General features: G+C 39.3%; 1 protein-coding gene and 1 pseudogene across 1 annotated transcript in view; one reads left to right on the forward strand and one right to left on the reverse strand.

Moving 5' to 3' along the window:
- The window catches only part of TTC23L (tetratricopeptide repeat domain 23 like), a 57,629-nt gene that overhangs the window by 15,720 nt on the left and 24,307 nt on the right, over window positions 1-17,602 (forward strand). The window contains exons 5-8 of the mRNA XM_030813958.1: window positions 7,895-8,051; window positions 9,434-9,559; window positions 12,147-12,324; window positions 14,158-14,266. Coding sequence (XP_030669818.1) covers window positions 7,895-8,051; window positions 9,434-9,559; window positions 12,147-12,324; window positions 14,158-14,266 — 570 coding nt within the window. The remainder of the gene's footprint in view (window positions 1-7,894; window positions 8,052-9,433; window positions 9,560-12,146; window positions 12,325-14,157; window positions 14,267-17,602) is intronic.
- On the reverse strand, window positions 5,707-7,563 carry LOC105738650 (annotated as a pseudogene).

A 17,602-nucleotide genomic window follows, 5' to 3' on the forward strand; every position in this document is an offset into this window, starting at 1 on the left:
GGAAAGTGCCACGTCTGTGGAGACAGCAGTAAGCAGCCTTGTCTGGCTAAGGTTAGGACTGGTAAGATGAACCTGGAAAGGAGAAGGGTACATTGGGCAGGCTAAGGTTAGGACTGGTAAGATAAACCTGGAAAGGAGAAGGGTACATTGGGCAGGCTAAGGTTAGGACTGGTAAGATAAACCTGGAAAGGAGAAGGGTACATTGGGCAGGCTAAGGTTAGGACTGGTAAGATAAACCTGGAAAGGAGAAGGGTACATTGGGCAGGCCATGGTGTGGTTTTAAATACAGGCTAAAGAATTTGTAATTTATTTGATAGGCAAAGAGCACTAGTGGAGATTTTCCAGCAGGATGATAAAAATATCAAAGTGTACTTTTGGCAGGGTTAATCTGGCAGTGATGGAATGGAAGCCATCTCAGTCATCTAGGTCTAAAACTAGGCTGCCAGAGAGAATGGGTGAGAAGGTAAGGATTCAAGAGTCTACAAAAGACAGATACATTTATTTTTAAACCAGAAACCCACTTCTGGGAATCTTTCCTAAGTATACACTGATAACATGGACAAGATTATTCTTTGCAGCATCATTCATAATAGTAAAAGATTGGAAACAAGCAAGTATCCATCAATAGGAAACTAGTACATACACACAGTGGGATATATGGAGTTTTAAAAAGAACATGAGGAATCTCTATATCCTTCTAGGGAAAGATCTCTTTAGGGAAAAGAGAATGCACAATGTAGTATAGTGTTTATAATACGCCTCTTTTTGTGTAAGAAAGAGGGAGTAAGAAATGAGAATGTAGGCTTATTTTTATATAAAAAACACCAAAGTGTACACAAGAATGAAACAAAAAATGTTACTTAGAGGGTGGTTGGGGACAAAGGGAACAGGATTGGAAGTGAGACCTCTCAGTGTTTACTTTTTCTTATAATTTTTAACTTTTCAACTATAGAAATGTGTTACCTATTCAAAAATGATTATTAGAAGACAGAGACCATTAAGAAGGAGTTGTCAGGACATGGTGTTCGATTTGGGGTTGAGTGACAGTGAGGCCCAAAGATGACCATGATGTTTTGGGCCCCTGAAATTGCCATTTTCAGAGAGAAGTAGGTCAGAAAGGAAGTGGACTGGGAGAGGAATGCTGAGTCCAGTTTTTGATGTATAGATTTTGAATTGCAATAGAGAATCCACAAGTTGAGAATCGCTAATCTGAAAATCTGAAATCCAAAATGTTCCAAAATCTAAAACTTTTTGAGTGCTGATGTGACACTTAAAAGAAATGCTCATTGGAACATTTTGGATTTCAGATTTTCAGATTTTCGAGATGTTCGACTGGTTATCTGCAAATAATCCAAAAATCCCCCCCATCCAGAACAAAATCTGAAACCTGAAACACTTCTGGTCGCAAGCATTTTGGATAAGGGATACTCAACCTGTAATACATTTTCACTTGTGCTGGAAATTTGGGACCAGAACTTGGGAGGAGAGAAGGAAAGGCATAAGCATGGAGGAATATTTGAGACCAGAACTAAAGAGGGGAAATGGTAAATTATAAGCATGGAAGCCAAGGTTGAAGTAATAGGAGTTGATAAAACTTCCAAGAGGGAAAGAGAGAAGTGGAAGAAACAGAAAGTCTTGAAAAATGGACACATTCATGGTAGAGAACAAAGGACCTTGATAAAGAGTTAGCAAAGAATCAATTACAGAAGGTTTTATAAAGGAGGAGCAGGTTGGTGCAGTGCCGTGGGAGCCAAACAGGTAAGGGTGTCTGATGCTGCAGTGAAATGCGGACTGAAAAACTGCGGTTGGATTCATTTATTAGGATGTTTTTGAGGGGACCTCAGAAGAACAGTTTCCCCATAATGGTTGGAGAAGAAGCCAGATCCCAGGGATGAAGGGAAACAATAGGGACCAGAGGCTAGTGAAGATTATTTTACAAGAGAAGGAGATGCAGGAAGATTTTAGGCAAAGAGGAAGGAGCCAGTTAGAAGAGAGGGTTTAAAGATGTTTTTAATGGAGTAATTAATGGAATGGGACTCACAAGAGAATGTGAGGCTTTTGCAAAGCAGAGTGTATAAAAGTTGGTTGGCTTGTTAAACAGAACAAGGGATGCTAGAAGTGGACCTCTATGGCCCACTGCCCTGGTGATGATCCTAATGAGCCTAGTGATCCAGCAGCTGAGAAAGGGGAGGCAGAGATCACCAGGGTAGTTTGGTAACTAGTGGTGAACTGTTTTCAAGTGTTCAGGAAGGAAAATATGGTAACGTGGACAAGCAGTTTTCTGAAATTCTGCTTATTAATGAAATAGTAATTTAGTCAGCCTATTATTACTGGGAATCTTCCAGGTATTGGGGCTCTGTTACAAATGTTGCAAAATCCAGAAAAAGAAGCCTAAGTCATGAACTCTGCTTTCTTTGTCTAGTTGGTTAAAATAAAGACACAAAAACCGGTACAGAAACAACAGGGAATGATAAAAACCAGGTAATCTGACCCACAAGAAGCCTGATACCTACCTGAAGTGCGTCTGCATTTGAGAATGCAAGCCTTTTACAAAGATTCTGTAAACAGTGCTATGAAAAATGTTCAAAATAAGTACAAATATAGTAAATTACTCAATAAGAGAAATGGACCTTGGTAATAATAATAATAATGATGGCTAATATTTCTTCAAACTCACTTCATTCAGGCACTATTTAATCCTTTTTTGTATTAAATTAATCCTTGCGACAACTCTACAAGATATATTTTCATTGCCATTTTGTAGGTGAACAAACAGGCACAGATAGATTAAGTAACTTTTTCAAGTCGTAACGATGTTCAAGTCGTAATGACTACACCAGGATTTGTACCTGGAAAGTCTGGCTCTAGACCCTGCTGTTTTATTCACTGTGCCACAGTAACTGCTTAAATATAGATGCTGATCAAAGATGACTGCTTTCTGGTGACAATAACAACCTCCAAAGATTGGGTAGCTCTGAGCAGATTTTCTCTGGCCTGAGCCAGTGTAGCAGAATCGATGATAGAATCCCCACCCAAACTAAAGCAAAATGATTGATATGTTTGTTGGACAATCTTTGGACTCATTTTGCTATCTCATCAATATTTCCTTGTAATTTCTGCATCTTGGGCTCCAGAAGCAGGCCTTGCTGCCCTTCTGCCTTGTACCTTGAAAACAGCTGCACTGTCAGTGCAGGTAGAAGGGTGGTATCCTTGGCTTGGGAGGGCAGATGCAGAAAAGTGACTTGGTCTATGAAGCATCCTTCATAGATATATACAATAATAAATCTTACATACAGAGTGTTCTTTTTACATGAAAGAGGACGTACTTAGACTTAATAAATGTAAATTCATTTCAAAGTGTTGCTGATACTGAATTCATAGTACTTTTGTCATTATGAATTTTTTCAAGTAGTATGTGCTATGAAAATAATTATCACAAGTGGAGGAAGCCATGCGGTTTTTTTAAAAATATAAAAAGAGCTCTTTCATACTTGAAAAGGTTGGAAAACATTTGTCTAGAGCAGTGGTCTCCAAACTCAAGAGACAGCTCCCTTATCACTAAAAGAAACTTAAGCAAACGATCAATTACTTTTTATACGTGTATTTTGAATAGATTGTGTACAATAGTATTGATGTGTTATGTAATATTATAAATAATAATAAAAATAGAAAAAGTCTTCAGATAAAAAAAAATAGAGAAGTTTTGATTTCCCCCTCACACTCTTACGGCATCTTGCACACCCATAGAGTTTATGCACTCCACTTTGGAGATCAGAGTGGATTCTGGGAAGGTGAAAGAAGTTTTTCCCCTTTAGGGCTTAAAATATAATAAATTGTTTTAAATCAAGATCTTCATCCAGTTTGCTTAAGCCCCATGTGGCTCAGCTTTTCCATCAGAAGGCCCACAGTGTGGGGCCTAGTCATGTGAAAGCAAGGAACTGTATAATTAATTAGCTGCTGGGCGGAGAGGAAAAGTATTCCTCCTGGGAATTGCACAACCAGCATGGGATACTTTGCAGGGAGGGTGCAGGCTTTCAAAGCCTCAGGGACTGCCTCAGAACAACTTTCTTGAGTGGTGGTTGTTTTATTTGACATTCACAAGCCCAGAAGGAGTGTCTGCTGATTTGGGGTGGTTTTTAGTAGCTCCTGCAGTTTCACCTTTCTTCTTCCTAAGGACCCAGGGAACTGTCTGAGTTTGGTTTTTATAGTCCTTAATGACACACACCTAACGGCCCACCTACTTGTGGAAAATGACCCGTTTGATGAAAACACTTTCTCAGTTTTCTACTTTATTTTCTTGGTCTAAAGTAGCAATCTCGGCTTCCAGTATCCGAAGCAGAGTTTTCTGTGAGCTAACGAGTGATGCTGCCTTCTTCCTCCAGACCTGTGAAGACTCCTGTTACGTAACAGATCTAATTCCCCCTTCTCATCTGGGCATCTGCGATGGTTCCAGCATGTCCACTCCAAAGTTCAGGTGTTGCCACTGTGATAGCATCAAGAGGTGGGGCCTTTCAGAGGTGATTAGGCTATGAGGGCTCCTCCCTCATGAATGGGGTTCGGGTCCTTATAAAAGAGGCTTTTTGTGGTGTTTGGTTCTTTTTCTCTTCCACTTTTCATCATATGTGGACGCAGCAAGAGATCCCTCACAAGAAGCTGGTGTCTTCATCTTAGACTTTTCAGCCTCCAGAACTGTGAGAAATTTCTGTTCTTTATAAATTACCTGGTCTCAGGTATTCTGTTACAGCAGCACATACAAATTAAGACATCATCCAAGATTTTTAACATATTCAATGCATAGCTTATACATTTTTCTTTTTTTCTTTTCTTTTTTTTTTTTTTTTTCTGACACGGAATTTCACTCTGTTGTCCAGGCTGGAGTGCAGCAGCGCGATCTCGGCTCACTGCAAGCTCTGCCTCCCAGGTTCACGCCATTCTCCTGCCTCAACCTCCAGAGTAGCTGGGACTACAGGCACCCGCCACCACGCCCGGCTAATTTTTTGTATTTTTTTTTTAATAGAGACAGGGTTTCACTGTCTTAGCTAGGATGGTCTCCATCTCCTGACCTCGTGATCCACCCGCCTCGGCCTCCCAAAGTGCTGGGATTACAGGCGTGAGCCACCGTGCCCGGCCTGCTTATACGTTTTTCAGTTGAGAGTTTCCCTTCAGTCATCTTTCTACCTTCCCTAACAATCCTGTATCCACCCAACCTCATCCCCGAGTGCAGCACACATACACACACACACTTGCCTATTCTGTCTTCAAGGCCTCAAGCTATTTAATCCAAGGGGAAATCCCTCCTTGTATCAGTCAAAATCCTATCCACTCTTGAAAAACAAGATGAGTCCTACTTCTTCTATAAAGATTTTTACCAACTATGTGTTTCTCCAAGTGTGGTCCTCGGACAACCTTGCATTATTACCAAGATCAGTTCTTACAAATGAGAATCCTCGGTTACCACCTGAAACATGGTGGCTTGTTTTAAATGTGTATTCTTGGTTCTTATCCCAGAACTTGTGAGCTGTAACTACTGGAAGTGTGGGACAGGAATCTGCATTTTAATAGGGTGCTTATAATGCACATTGCAATTTGAAGGCCACTCTTAACTTAGGACACAGCCCTCTCTTTCACCAGAGTCCATTTTTCTCTTTAGTTGAAACCTATAGAACAGATATTTCTCAGTATTCTGCAGAGACTTCTTGTCTCTGGATCACTTTTATTTATTTTTATTTTTGCAATTTTTAATGAAAGGTGTATATAGGGATACTTTCCCCCTACATCTTCTCAAATGTTTCTTCCTCATATCTACTATTTTTCTTCCCTACTAGGTGAGATTTGGCTTTCTGCTCAAGGATCTTTTTCTTTTCTTTTCCAGTTTTAGCCTAGTGATAGCTGCCTTGTTGGGGTCAATGCCCACATGGATAGTTGTGCCATTAGCCTTTTCCCACTGCACCCTGTCGGTATAGATGCCTTTTTTTTTTTTTTTTGAAACAGTCTCACTCTGTCACCAGGCTGGAGTGCAGTGGTGCGATCTCAGCTCACTGCAACCTCTGCCTCCCGGGTTCAAGTGTTCCCCTGCCTCAGCCTCTCTAGTAGCTGGGACTTCAGGTGCACACCACCACGCCCAACTAATTTTTGTATTTTTAGTAGAGACAGGGTTTCACCATGTTGGCCAGGATAGTCTCAATCTCCTGACCTTGTGATTCACCCACCTTGGCCTCCCAAAGTGCTGGGATTACAGGCGTGAGCAACCGCGCCCAGCCAGATGCCGTATTTCTTCTGGTAAACCTGGATTACTTTGCCAGTTTGCTGACCTTTATAGTGTCCTTGCACAATCTGAACTTCATCATCCTATTTGTGGGGCATGGATCAAGCATTGTACTTTTGTCTCAGCTCTTTGGAAAGAGGGGAAGACATAATCTTGTGAATTTGGGAAGGTGCATTTGAAATGCTTTTTTATGGTTCTTGCTTTGGTAAGAAGTCACAAAAGAGTTGAACTTTATTTTGACCACTGCTGCTTATACAATGATTGCAAAAGGGAAAAGGGACCTGGGTCACCTTTAGAACTTTCCCAGGGAAGATCATGTTCCCTTTCATTGCTGTAGTGCATTCAGGAGGTGCACTTAGAACACATGAGGGCTGCAGGTATCAAAGACAAACTTTTAAATTTATCCTTATTGCCATTGACTTGCACCCATTCTGTGAAACTAGGCTTCAGGAGCCAAAGGCAGCTTGCTGAGTAGGACTGGGGCTGGTGGTGTGAAGTGAGGATTAGGGGCACAGTGGCCTACTTGGCAGGGGTGAATATGTTTACCAGCCCCTAGGTACCTGCAGAGAGAGGGCTGAAAGTGAACCCTACCTGTTGTTTTCAGTCTTCCCAAGTCTACCTCTGTTGACTGGACAAATAGCAGCTCGTGTAAGTGCCCAGGAACACCAGCAAAAAACAAGGGGAAAAATGAGATGTGGCTGGAAAGGGGGCTGCCCTTTCACCCTACATGCAATGCATATTTGAGGGGAACCTGGTGCTAAATCATTAGATAACTTGCTTCTGGGTTAGGGTTTTGTATGTAGCAGAGCAGCTCCCTTACTGCAGTCTATGGAAAGTCAGCTTTGGACACAAGGTTTGTATTTTTAAATCTTTAAAAAGAAAAGAAAAGAAAAAACAAGGGGAAAAACCCCACCAGTTCTGTCTAGCTGGGGTCTGGCCTTCCCTTTGTCTTCTTAGTTTGGGGCCTCACTGCATTTAGCAATTGCATTATTTTTATGTGTGTCGTGTGACCAGTTAGTATCACCAGATTCATCTTAGATTGAAAAAAAAAAATCCTCGATGGAAGTAATTGCATTCATAAACCCTTGTATTTATAGAATGCCTTTTCCAGAACACTCAATGCACAGCATTCTGTGGCATAACCTACTTTGTTCCTGGACTATCTCCATGTGTTTGGTAAGGGGCAGCTTCTATAGTTATTATTGTTGTTCAACAGTTGGAGGATGGAGAAGCTTTATGGGTTGAAAAGGTCACATGGCATTAGTAGTAGAATCAGGAATAGGATACTCACCTTCCATTCCTGTCTCTGTCTTGAGTTCCAAACTGAGGTATGAAGGCTAATGTTGAGAGGGCTGAATAAGAACCACTTGTGGTGCAGATTAAAATTAGAGATTCCTGGACCCCAATTCTCTAGAGATTCCCCACTCAGTAGGTCTCAAGTGGGGTCCAGGAATCTGTATTCTTTACAAGAATTTCCAATAATTCTGATTCACAGCCAGATTTAGGAACCAATGCTATAGACCATATGACAACTGCACTGCCCACTTTATCCCCTCCCAGGAATGTTTTTGACTGAAGCATGCCTTTTTAATGTCTGTCTTCTTGCTACCCACCCTCTAACTCCCCCAGGCCTCCCGGTTCAGGCCAAGAAACATGCTACATCAGCCAAGAATACACTGTTGACCTGGAAGGCAAGTATGACCTCAGATAAGGAGAAAGAGGAAATCCTGGAAGCTCTGGTCAAGCTGTACTACACTCTGGGCGTGGCCTGGCTCCTGAAGAACCGATATCCTTCCATTCCTAGCTGCGTTTAGTGTTCGGGGCCACAGGCCACACATGCCAGATGGGTCATCTCATACAGGAGGGTGGGAGATGGAACCAAGGCCTTGTAGATCTGTTCCAACATCAAGGCCCTCCACAAGCCTCTCCTCTCCATCTAGAAGGGTGTGTATTCTCTTCCTGTGTCTATTCATATAAGCTCCGAGTTGAGCCATGGAAGAGATTTCACTAGTGACCTATCACCTAGCCAGTCGAAGGTTTTCTGAGTCTGTTCTGCTGTTCATTGAGCACCCAAGAAAATCAGTATTAGCAATGAGGATGAGAGTGGTGGTGGTGGTGGCGGTGTAGTGATGGAAAGAATGGGTGATAATTTAAAGTACAATTTGGCAAACTAGGCTGCACATTGTAATCCCCTGGGGAGCTTTAAGAATTTCTGCTGTCTGTTCCTGCTCCAAATATTTTGACTGAGAGGTTCTGAGGTACATCTGTTCATTGAAATTTTTAAAAGCCCTCCAGAGATTGTAATTTGCAGCCCAAAACCACTGATTTAACTGATTCTCGATCATTTTAGTTTTTTGAAATGCTCTTGTGGATACTGCCTATGAGGCTGGAGGCCAAGCAAAATAGACAAAACAAGTAGTTCTGCAAATCCCCAGAGGGGGACTGTTATATGTGCCTTTCCTCAGAACTGGGGATTCTGACAGCCTTTTGTACCATCTCCACTGGAAAGATGTTAAGGGCATTTGATGTTCACGAATCACCATGAGCACTCTTTGAGCCCATGTGTCCCCAGTCTCCTCTCTACACATCCCCCTCTTTACTTTTTTGGTCCTAATGTTCAACTTGCAAAATCTGATATGTGGCCTTCCTCTGTTATACCCTTAGCAGGGGGCTATTGAAAATGTGAGAAATAGAAGAATGTTTGGGAATTAAGGGGATTTTTGCTCTTCTGCTGTTTGCCTCTCGCCCAAAACCTGCTTGGCTTGGACTTTCTAAATGACCCAGAAAGTTCCTTTCAGCGTAATTAGTTCCTCTCTTTTACCATTCACAGGAACAGGCCTGGGAAAAATGAATAACTATTGTCACGCAGTAGATGCCCCTAAAGGAAATTGAGTGTAACTTACAGCTTCCGTTCACTCATGCAAACACTGCCTACCTACTCTAGTCTTAGATTCAGGCAACCACCACAGGAAGCCCAAGCCCCTGTTCCTTTTCTAAAGAATTCTTGCTTCTTGACAACATTATACATGGAAAATAAAGAACATAGTTAAGTACCTATTTTTAATATTGCTTCACTTTTCCAAGAGCCCCTTTTGTTTCCTTATCACCTGCTGTCCCTGTGCAGTGGATGTTAGTTTGAGTGCTTGGCATTTTCCTTGACTATTTCACTGGCAGAGAAGCCTATTTCAACCTGCAGAAGGGAGAGAGAAACATGAAGGAGCTGAAAGAATTATATAAAGGAGGTGATTGTGAATTACAAGTCTCTGAGAACGACCTAACACTTGCTTTGGGCAGGTAAGATCTGGGCTTGGAGAAGCTGAGGCTTTTATGAATGAGGCTTGGAATTACATAATATAAGGGAGAAAAATATTTAGAGCAAAAAAACTCAGAAACTCAAATGATAATAAAAGAGGCTCAAATTTACCAAATGCATACGCTGGGCATTTTGTGTACTGTCCCATTTAATCCTCACAACAGCCATTGAGGTAGTTGGTATGATTATTATTTTATTAAAGGGGGGGTCAAGGAGACTGAAGCTGAGGTTAAACAAATTGTCCAAGATAACATAGCTTGTAAATATTGGATCTGTGATAATATTGTATTTTTCTCTGAATTGCCACCTATTTTTGTCATTACATGTGACATTTTAGATGAAGGAACACTTAATGAAGACAATTAACTGGAAGCTGTGAAAGCCAAGCATAGCATGTGCATTTTTAAGGAAAGTTCTGTTCCATATGAAAACAAAGTTCATGGAATTTGTTTAAGCCAGAACAAGATTTAACTGTCTTGCTGTTGACTTAGGGATCCTCTGAGAATCAGAATATTTAGAAATGAATGTGGGCCCATCAGATTATTAGAAGAAAAAGAATAAAGAGTTTACTGTTCCCTAGATTTTTCAAATATCTTTACATCCTTGAAAGCAATCTGTTTCCAAAACTGTAAGCACTTGGCACAGTAGGGTATATGACTGAATAGTAAGTAAATGAAATACATGTGTCATATCTGCCTCCTCTAAACAACCATGAATCTAGAAGTCAAATGGGAAATGGGGAGATGCTGGAATGTCCAGAACTAAATCAAACTATTGACTTAAGTCCACAGGGCAATAAATTACAGTCTGGTGAATGTCTACTCCTGTCACATAGGGCCTAAAGTTTTTCTGCCTTATGTGAAAGATAGCCTTATTCTTTTTTCAGAAAAACTCTGGTGCTCATTTTATTCATCCATTCTCCAGTATTTATTGAATACCTTTTTATGCATGTCCTATTCTAAGTGTTAGAGTGCCTACTAAGTATAACTACATACTAGACACTGTTCTAAGTGCTTTACATAATTTATTTCACTCAATCCTCACGACAGCCAATGAGGGTAGGTATTTCTATTATTTTCATTTAGATAGCTTTTCACTCTGCCACTCAGGCTGGAGTGCAGGGTGCAATCAGAACTCACTGAAACCTCGAACTCCTGGGCTCAGCCTCCTCAGTAGCTGAGACCACAGTCAAGACACCACCACACCTGGCTTACACATATATTTTTAATTCAATTTAGGAATACAAATATTGGAGTGAGGAGGAAGGAATATTGATTGTATATCTACTATTATGTTAGGTGATTTTACACTTAATATTATTCTTCACAACAAACTTGCAGTATAAACTCAATTGTTTTATTTAGAAGGAAATGTAGGCTTGTAGAGTTTGAGAAAGCTCATAATTACCAGAACCAGCTTTGAACTACCCATGCTCTCGTTTTGCCTTGCTGTCTCTGGAAAGATAAACCTCAATGAGATATTGTTTTATCCTCATTAAAAAAAATTATATTCCCAACTTTGTTGTGGAAAATTTTGAAAACACAGACAGGTATGAAGAACAAATAAGCCGATTTTGATACCACCACACAGACATAACTGCTATGAACATTTTGAACAGATACATATGGATATTGATAACTATATCTCTATGTGGATCACATTCTAAGTGCAGCTTTATATCTTTTTCCTTTTAGCACATTTTTAATATCTCCCCATATCTGTCTAAAAAGAAAAGATGACTTTTAATGTCTCTGAGGTATTTTATTGTATGATATGCTATAATTTATTTAATCACTCTCTTTTTTTTTTTTTTTTTTTTTTTTGAGACAGAGTCTCGCTCTGTCACCCAGGCTGGAGTGCAGTGGCACAATCTCGGCTCACTGCAAGCTCCGCCTCCCGGGTTCACGCCATTCTCCTGCCTCAGCCTCTCCGAGTAGCTGGGACTACAGGCGCCCGCCACTACGCCCGGCTAATTTTTTGTATTTTTTAGTAGAGGCGGGTTTTCACTGTGGTCTCCATCTCCTGACCTCATGATCCGCCCGCCTCGGCCTCCCAAAGTGCTGGGATTACAAGCATGAGCCACCGCGCCCTGCCTATTTAATCACTGTTTTGGGGGAATATTTACATTTTTTTTTCTATCCTCTCTCATTTTTAACTGAGGAGGAATTGGCCAAATTAAATGGAACAAAACAAAGCAAAAACTTTCTTTGGCCTGAAAGAGGGAATCAGAGGTAATAAAATTTTATTTTGATTTTAGAAAGTCTATGTTTATGGGTAAATTATCCCATCTTGTGAATTCCTGGAAGCCATTTTTCCATTTGCTTTTTTTAAAAAATTAGACAATAGCACGACATAGTAATGGGTTTAATGAGTGGTCGTCAATGAAATCTGATGGGTAAAATGCAGGATAATTGGAGTTTATTTACAGCAAGGCTGGATTTTTGAGCCAGCTACCAAGATGATGGGCCTGTGAAGGCCAAATTCTTTAATTCTTGGAATCAGTTCCTTTTGTGTCTGCAAAATAAGTGGCCTCTCTATGACTTTCTATTTTCATCCCTTTTCTTGCAGAGCCTCCGTGGCCATCCACAGACTGAACCTAGCTCTGACATACTTTGAAAAGGCAATTGGCGATGTTATTGCTGCCAAGGGTGATAGGACGTCAGATCTGATCAACCTGTATGAAGAAGCTGCTCAGATAGAGCAGCTGAGGAAGAACCACAACCAGGCCATCCAGTACTTGCAGCAGGTCAGTGGGTTGGCCAGAGCCCAGGCTGGGTTGCCTTGTTTGGCCCCAGGCCTGGTTCTCAGGGCCAGGGAAGCATGGGCTTCTCAGAAGAACAAGGGCTGGAATTGATTCTATTTTAACCCTGACTTTCCTCCAGATCCACCTAAGAGCCCTTGGTCAAACCTTAAATGACCAGGCTAGAGAACACTGACTCAGGTGGGCGAATGTGCTGTGTCATTGGCTGTGCAGACAGCACTTCTCCCTCCCCCTCTCATCTCTGTTGGTGCTGGGAAAAAGAAGCAAAATGTGAGTCTACTCCAAGGAAAAAAGACACAGGGACAACCAAACTTAAATCTTCAGCAAAAACAAAAGGTCTTTTTAAATGAAAAATCATGGTATTTTAGGGTAATGCTGTCATTTGTACTTTAAACTAGTCTAGCTGATTATATTTCCAAACCTAAGGTTAAACTAACAAAAGGGTGTTTCACTTGGAGGTAACTAACTTGACAAATGCCCAGGGGAAAACAAAACAAAACATAGGAAGGAATGTTGAGTCTATTATATTAGGGTACTTTTATGTATCATGTACTTGAAGCTGCTAAATTCACCTTTTCTCTCTCCAAAGGAGAATGCTGCCCGTGGCTTCAAGTATCTCCCACAGTGACAAACAGATCAAAATACTGGATATCCTGTATCATAGAAAAGGTGCAATGCAATCTAACAATATACATGAAAACAGATTCTGAAGAAAAGGCATTGCAAACAATCTGACAATCCACGATTATAAACATCACACAGTGGAGAGATGTCAGAGAATGCTGCTGTGAAGGCAGGGAGTCCACTGCTTACAGAGAAAGCCAGTCTGGTTTTTGTGTTCAAGACTTTCTTAAAGCAGTGGTCAGATCAGAATGAATAAAACAATAAATAGCAGTGTTTCCCAAAAGCACCAAAAGATAAGAGTTAAAATTTATGGAATGCTTTTTCTAAGTGCCCTAGAGGATATATCGATTCATTTAATCTGCACAATAGCTCTATGAAGTAGGTACCATATTATTTTATCTCATTTTAAGGATGAGAAAACTGAAGCACAAAGAGTTATAGCTAACTCAGCTGACATTGTATAGCTAACAAATAGTAAAGCGGGGATTTGAACTCCAAATCTGACCCTACAGCCTGTATTCATAACAACTGTGCTCTGTGTCTTGGCTCCAAAGTCTTCTCTGATAATCCCTCAGCTCTTTGAAACACCTCACAGTATTTGGCCTGTGAAATATTAAGCACAGGTGGTTCTTTTGTGGCTGGTGGGTGTGGACTCAATGTTGTTCTCTTTCTCTTTTCTAAGTGTTACTCCTTCCATTTTAGCACAAGTAATATAAAATCTAACACATTTTTAGTGCTTACTCTATGCTGGGTGGTATTCTAACCACTTTACATATATTAACCATTAATTAATATTTACAACAACTTTTTGTAACAAATACTATTCTCATTATCCCTGATTTACATTTACAAGACTGCCTTCAAGACTGGAGTTCAGTCCAGTGAGACTGAGCTAAGGTTATGACTTTATTTTTGCTATGAAATCTAATAAAAACTATACTAGCTAACATTTATTGAGAACTTATCATGTGATGAGTACCGTGCCCTGTGCTTTGCATATACCATCTCACTTAATCCTTCCCAAACCCTAATCAGTGGGAATTATATATTCCTTCTACAAATGAAGGTGAAATTACTTGCACAAGACTCATAGCTAGGAAGTGGCAGAGCTGGGACTCAAACTCACCTCTCATCTAAATCCACAGTGAACACTGTCATTGGGTGCTTACTTTGTCATGATTTTCTTTATTCCAGGCTCATTCTGTCTGTGTTTCTTTGTTCACTGAAGTCAGCCCCAAAACTGCAGAAACGAGTGCGTTACTGGCCAAAGCTTATGCCATGTCTGGAGAGGCCCAGCACAGGGGTAGGTAAAAGAGGTAGCCTTGAAGTTATTTCCCAGTCACATAAGGGAAGCACATTGGCAAACAGTCTATCTAAGATTCTAATTAGCTATTTATTCCTGTAATGGAAAGATTAGGTGGGTCGCAGTCTCATATAAAATCAATTACACATTAATTTAAACCTGATAATATACCCCCACATTCGTTGGAATGTCAGTTACAAATAAATCATCTGATTTCTATGTCCTTTATTTATTTTGAATCTCAGCGAGATTCACCTTCTTAACTAGTAGATATCACACATACTGTGAATGTGGCCTGTGCAGTATCGGTTGATGAGGACATCCAGTGATAAATGGGTAAAGCTTTACCTCCTCCACTTTCAGTCTCCTTGACTCTTTTCCTCTGGCTGACAAGAGAGAATGTTTGTTAGCAGAATTTTCTTGACCCATATTCAATAGTTAGATACTGGGGGTTACAGAGAAAGCCAACTGATTAATTTATGCTTCAACAATAGTTCTTTGTCTGGCAAGGTCATCTTTTTGAAAGTGGCTGGCTTTGGGAGAGACACAAATGAACCAGTGAGGGAGGACAATGTATCATTCTCTGCTGGCTTGATCAGATTAATGGACACTGATGGATTCAGTGGCCTGTCAGGAGGAATTTAGGCTTCATGAAGAATATAATTTGATCATTTTAAAACTGTCTATTTTCTTTGCTTATAAAAGTAACCTTTTTGTGTATGTTATTTTCCAGTTAGAGAGAAGGACAGAATTATAAAGAAAGCTTTCCATCCTACTTTTTTCAATGCTTGTATTCCCCATGTCATTAAATCAACATTTTTTTTTCAGTTTGCTAAAGTTTTGATCTTTTAATTATTTTTTAAGCATAAACAGCCATTGAAGACTTCCTGATTCTTTGTTTTTCAGCTAATCATCTTTCTCCTTTTAAGATTTCCTCGTCTATATTCACAGTATATATTCTCCGTATACACTTGAGCTTTTTAAAAGTAGTCTTTGTGGTTATAAGAAATTTAGTCTGTAAATATGTACAAATTTTAGCTTTTCTTTTTAAGTGAGAAAAAACAAACGTTTATGTTTATAGAGTTGAGAGATTTCAAGGCAACCTCATTCTTTCCTTATATACTAATTTTTAACTTTAAAAATATAGATTTTTATATTATATCATTCACTAAATTCCAGGTGGATTAACATTTTATGTATCAAAACTAAAAATGTAAATTAATGAGAAGAAAATACAGTACTGGAAAACAAATACTAAAATTAAAAATTGGGGGAAAGAACTTTTCTAAGCACACAAAGACACACCATAAAAGAAGAGTTTGATAGATTTCATGAAAAAAGGTCTAAAGTTTCTATCTGTCACAAAGTACCATAAATAAAAGTAAAAACAATGTAGTCAAGATGAACAGATAACCTGGATAGACCCATAACTATTTCTTTTTAATAAATTTGTAGTTAATCTTTTAAGAAAGAAATCTCCAGGCCCAGATGATTTCACTGGGGAATTCTATCTAGCATCTAAAGAAGGAATAACACCAATTCTACATAATCTGTCTCAGAAAACAGAAGAGGAGAAAACACTTTCTAATTTTATGAGGCCAGTATTACCCCAATGTCAAAACTGGGCAAAGACATTACAAGAAAAAAGATGACTACAGTTCAAGACCTTTCATGTGTAGATGAAAAAAGCAACAAAATATATAGCAATATATAAATAACATATCATGACCAAATGAGATCCAGTGTGTTTAAGGTGATATGGTCACAGACCACCGTGATCAAGTGAAGTTTTTTCTTGAGGATGTCACACTGGTTTAATATTCAAATCTCAGTCAGTGTACCTCTACCATATTAACAGTCCAGTCATGGAAAGCTCATGATTTTATCAGTTGTTGCAGAGAAGCATGTGACAATATTCAACATCCATTCATGATGGAAGGAACTTCTTTAATCTGATAAAAGGCATATACAAAAAACCCTGCAGCTGATTTCATGCTTAGTGGTGAAAGATTGAGTACTTTACCCCTTAAGATCAAGAACAAGGCAAGGATGTTCACTCTCACTGCTCCTATTCAGCAGAGTACTAGAAGTCCAGCAGATGCAAGAAGGCAAGAAAAATAAAATGGTCCCTATTAGACTCCAAATTTAATATGATTGTCTCTGTAGAAAATGCCAAATAATCCACAAAAATCCTAGAACTAATACGTTTAAGTGTAGCAAGGTCACAGGATACAAGGTGAATGCACAAAACTTAATTGTATTTCTATATAGTAGCAATGAACAACTGGAAACAAAAATTTTTAAAAAATCACAATAGCCCCATTCCTGCAAATGAAATATTTAGGTATAAATCTATCAAAATATGTATAGTATTTATGTGCTGAAAACTACAAAACTGATTAAAGAAATTAAAGATGACCTAAATAAATACACATACTATGTATGGATTGGAAGACAATATAGTAAAGATATCAGTCTTCCAAGATTGATCTGCAGATTTAACATAATTATAATCAAAATCCCAACAGAAGCATTTGTAAATATAGACAAGCTGACTAAAATTTGTGTGAAAAAGCAAAGAAATTAGGATAGCTAAAATGGTTTTGGAAAAGCATACATTTGGAGGAATCATAGTACTTGATTTTAAGATTTACTATAAAGCAGTCATCAAGAGAATGTAGTATATTGGTGAAGGGACAGACACCAATAACATATCTCTCTATAATCAGACACCAATAATATCTCTAACAGAGATAGAGTTGTTGGAACACAATGGAGTACAGAAATAGACCTGTATAATTATGGCCAATTAATTTTTGATAAATGTGCAAAAGTAATTCAATATGGAAAGGATAGTCTTTAAAACAAATGATACTGCAACAACTGGATACCACATGCCAAAAAAAATTGGACTCTTACTCATGGCATACACAGACATTAATAATGGATCATTGTCCTAAATGTAAAAGCTAAAATTTATATTTACATAGAAAAAAATAGGCTTTAAAAAAGTACCAAGGCCTGGATAAAAAATAAATACAGAGGCCAAGGTGAGAAGATCACTTGAAGCCAGGAATTTTATACTGGCTTGGTCAACATAGTGAGACCCCATCTCTACCAAAAAAAAAAGAAGCTGGGTGTGGTAGCATGTGCCTATAGTCCTAGCTACTCAGGAGGCTGAAATGGGAGGATTGCTTGAGTTAAGGGTTCCAGTCTGCAGAGAGCTATAAGCATGCCACTGCACTCTAGCCTGGGTAACACAGTACGACCCTGTCTCTAAAAATAATAAGGCCAAAATTCATGTGGAAAATAAGTTTAAATCATACTAGTAATAAA

Source organism: Nomascus leucogenys, chromosome 6 (genome assembly GCF_006542625.1).
Source record: "Nomascus leucogenys isolate Asia chromosome 6, Asia_NLE_v1, whole genome shotgun sequence".
In the NCBI taxonomy this organism is placed as follows: domain Eukaryota; kingdom Metazoa; phylum Chordata; class Mammalia; order Primates; family Hylobatidae; genus Nomascus; species Nomascus leucogenys.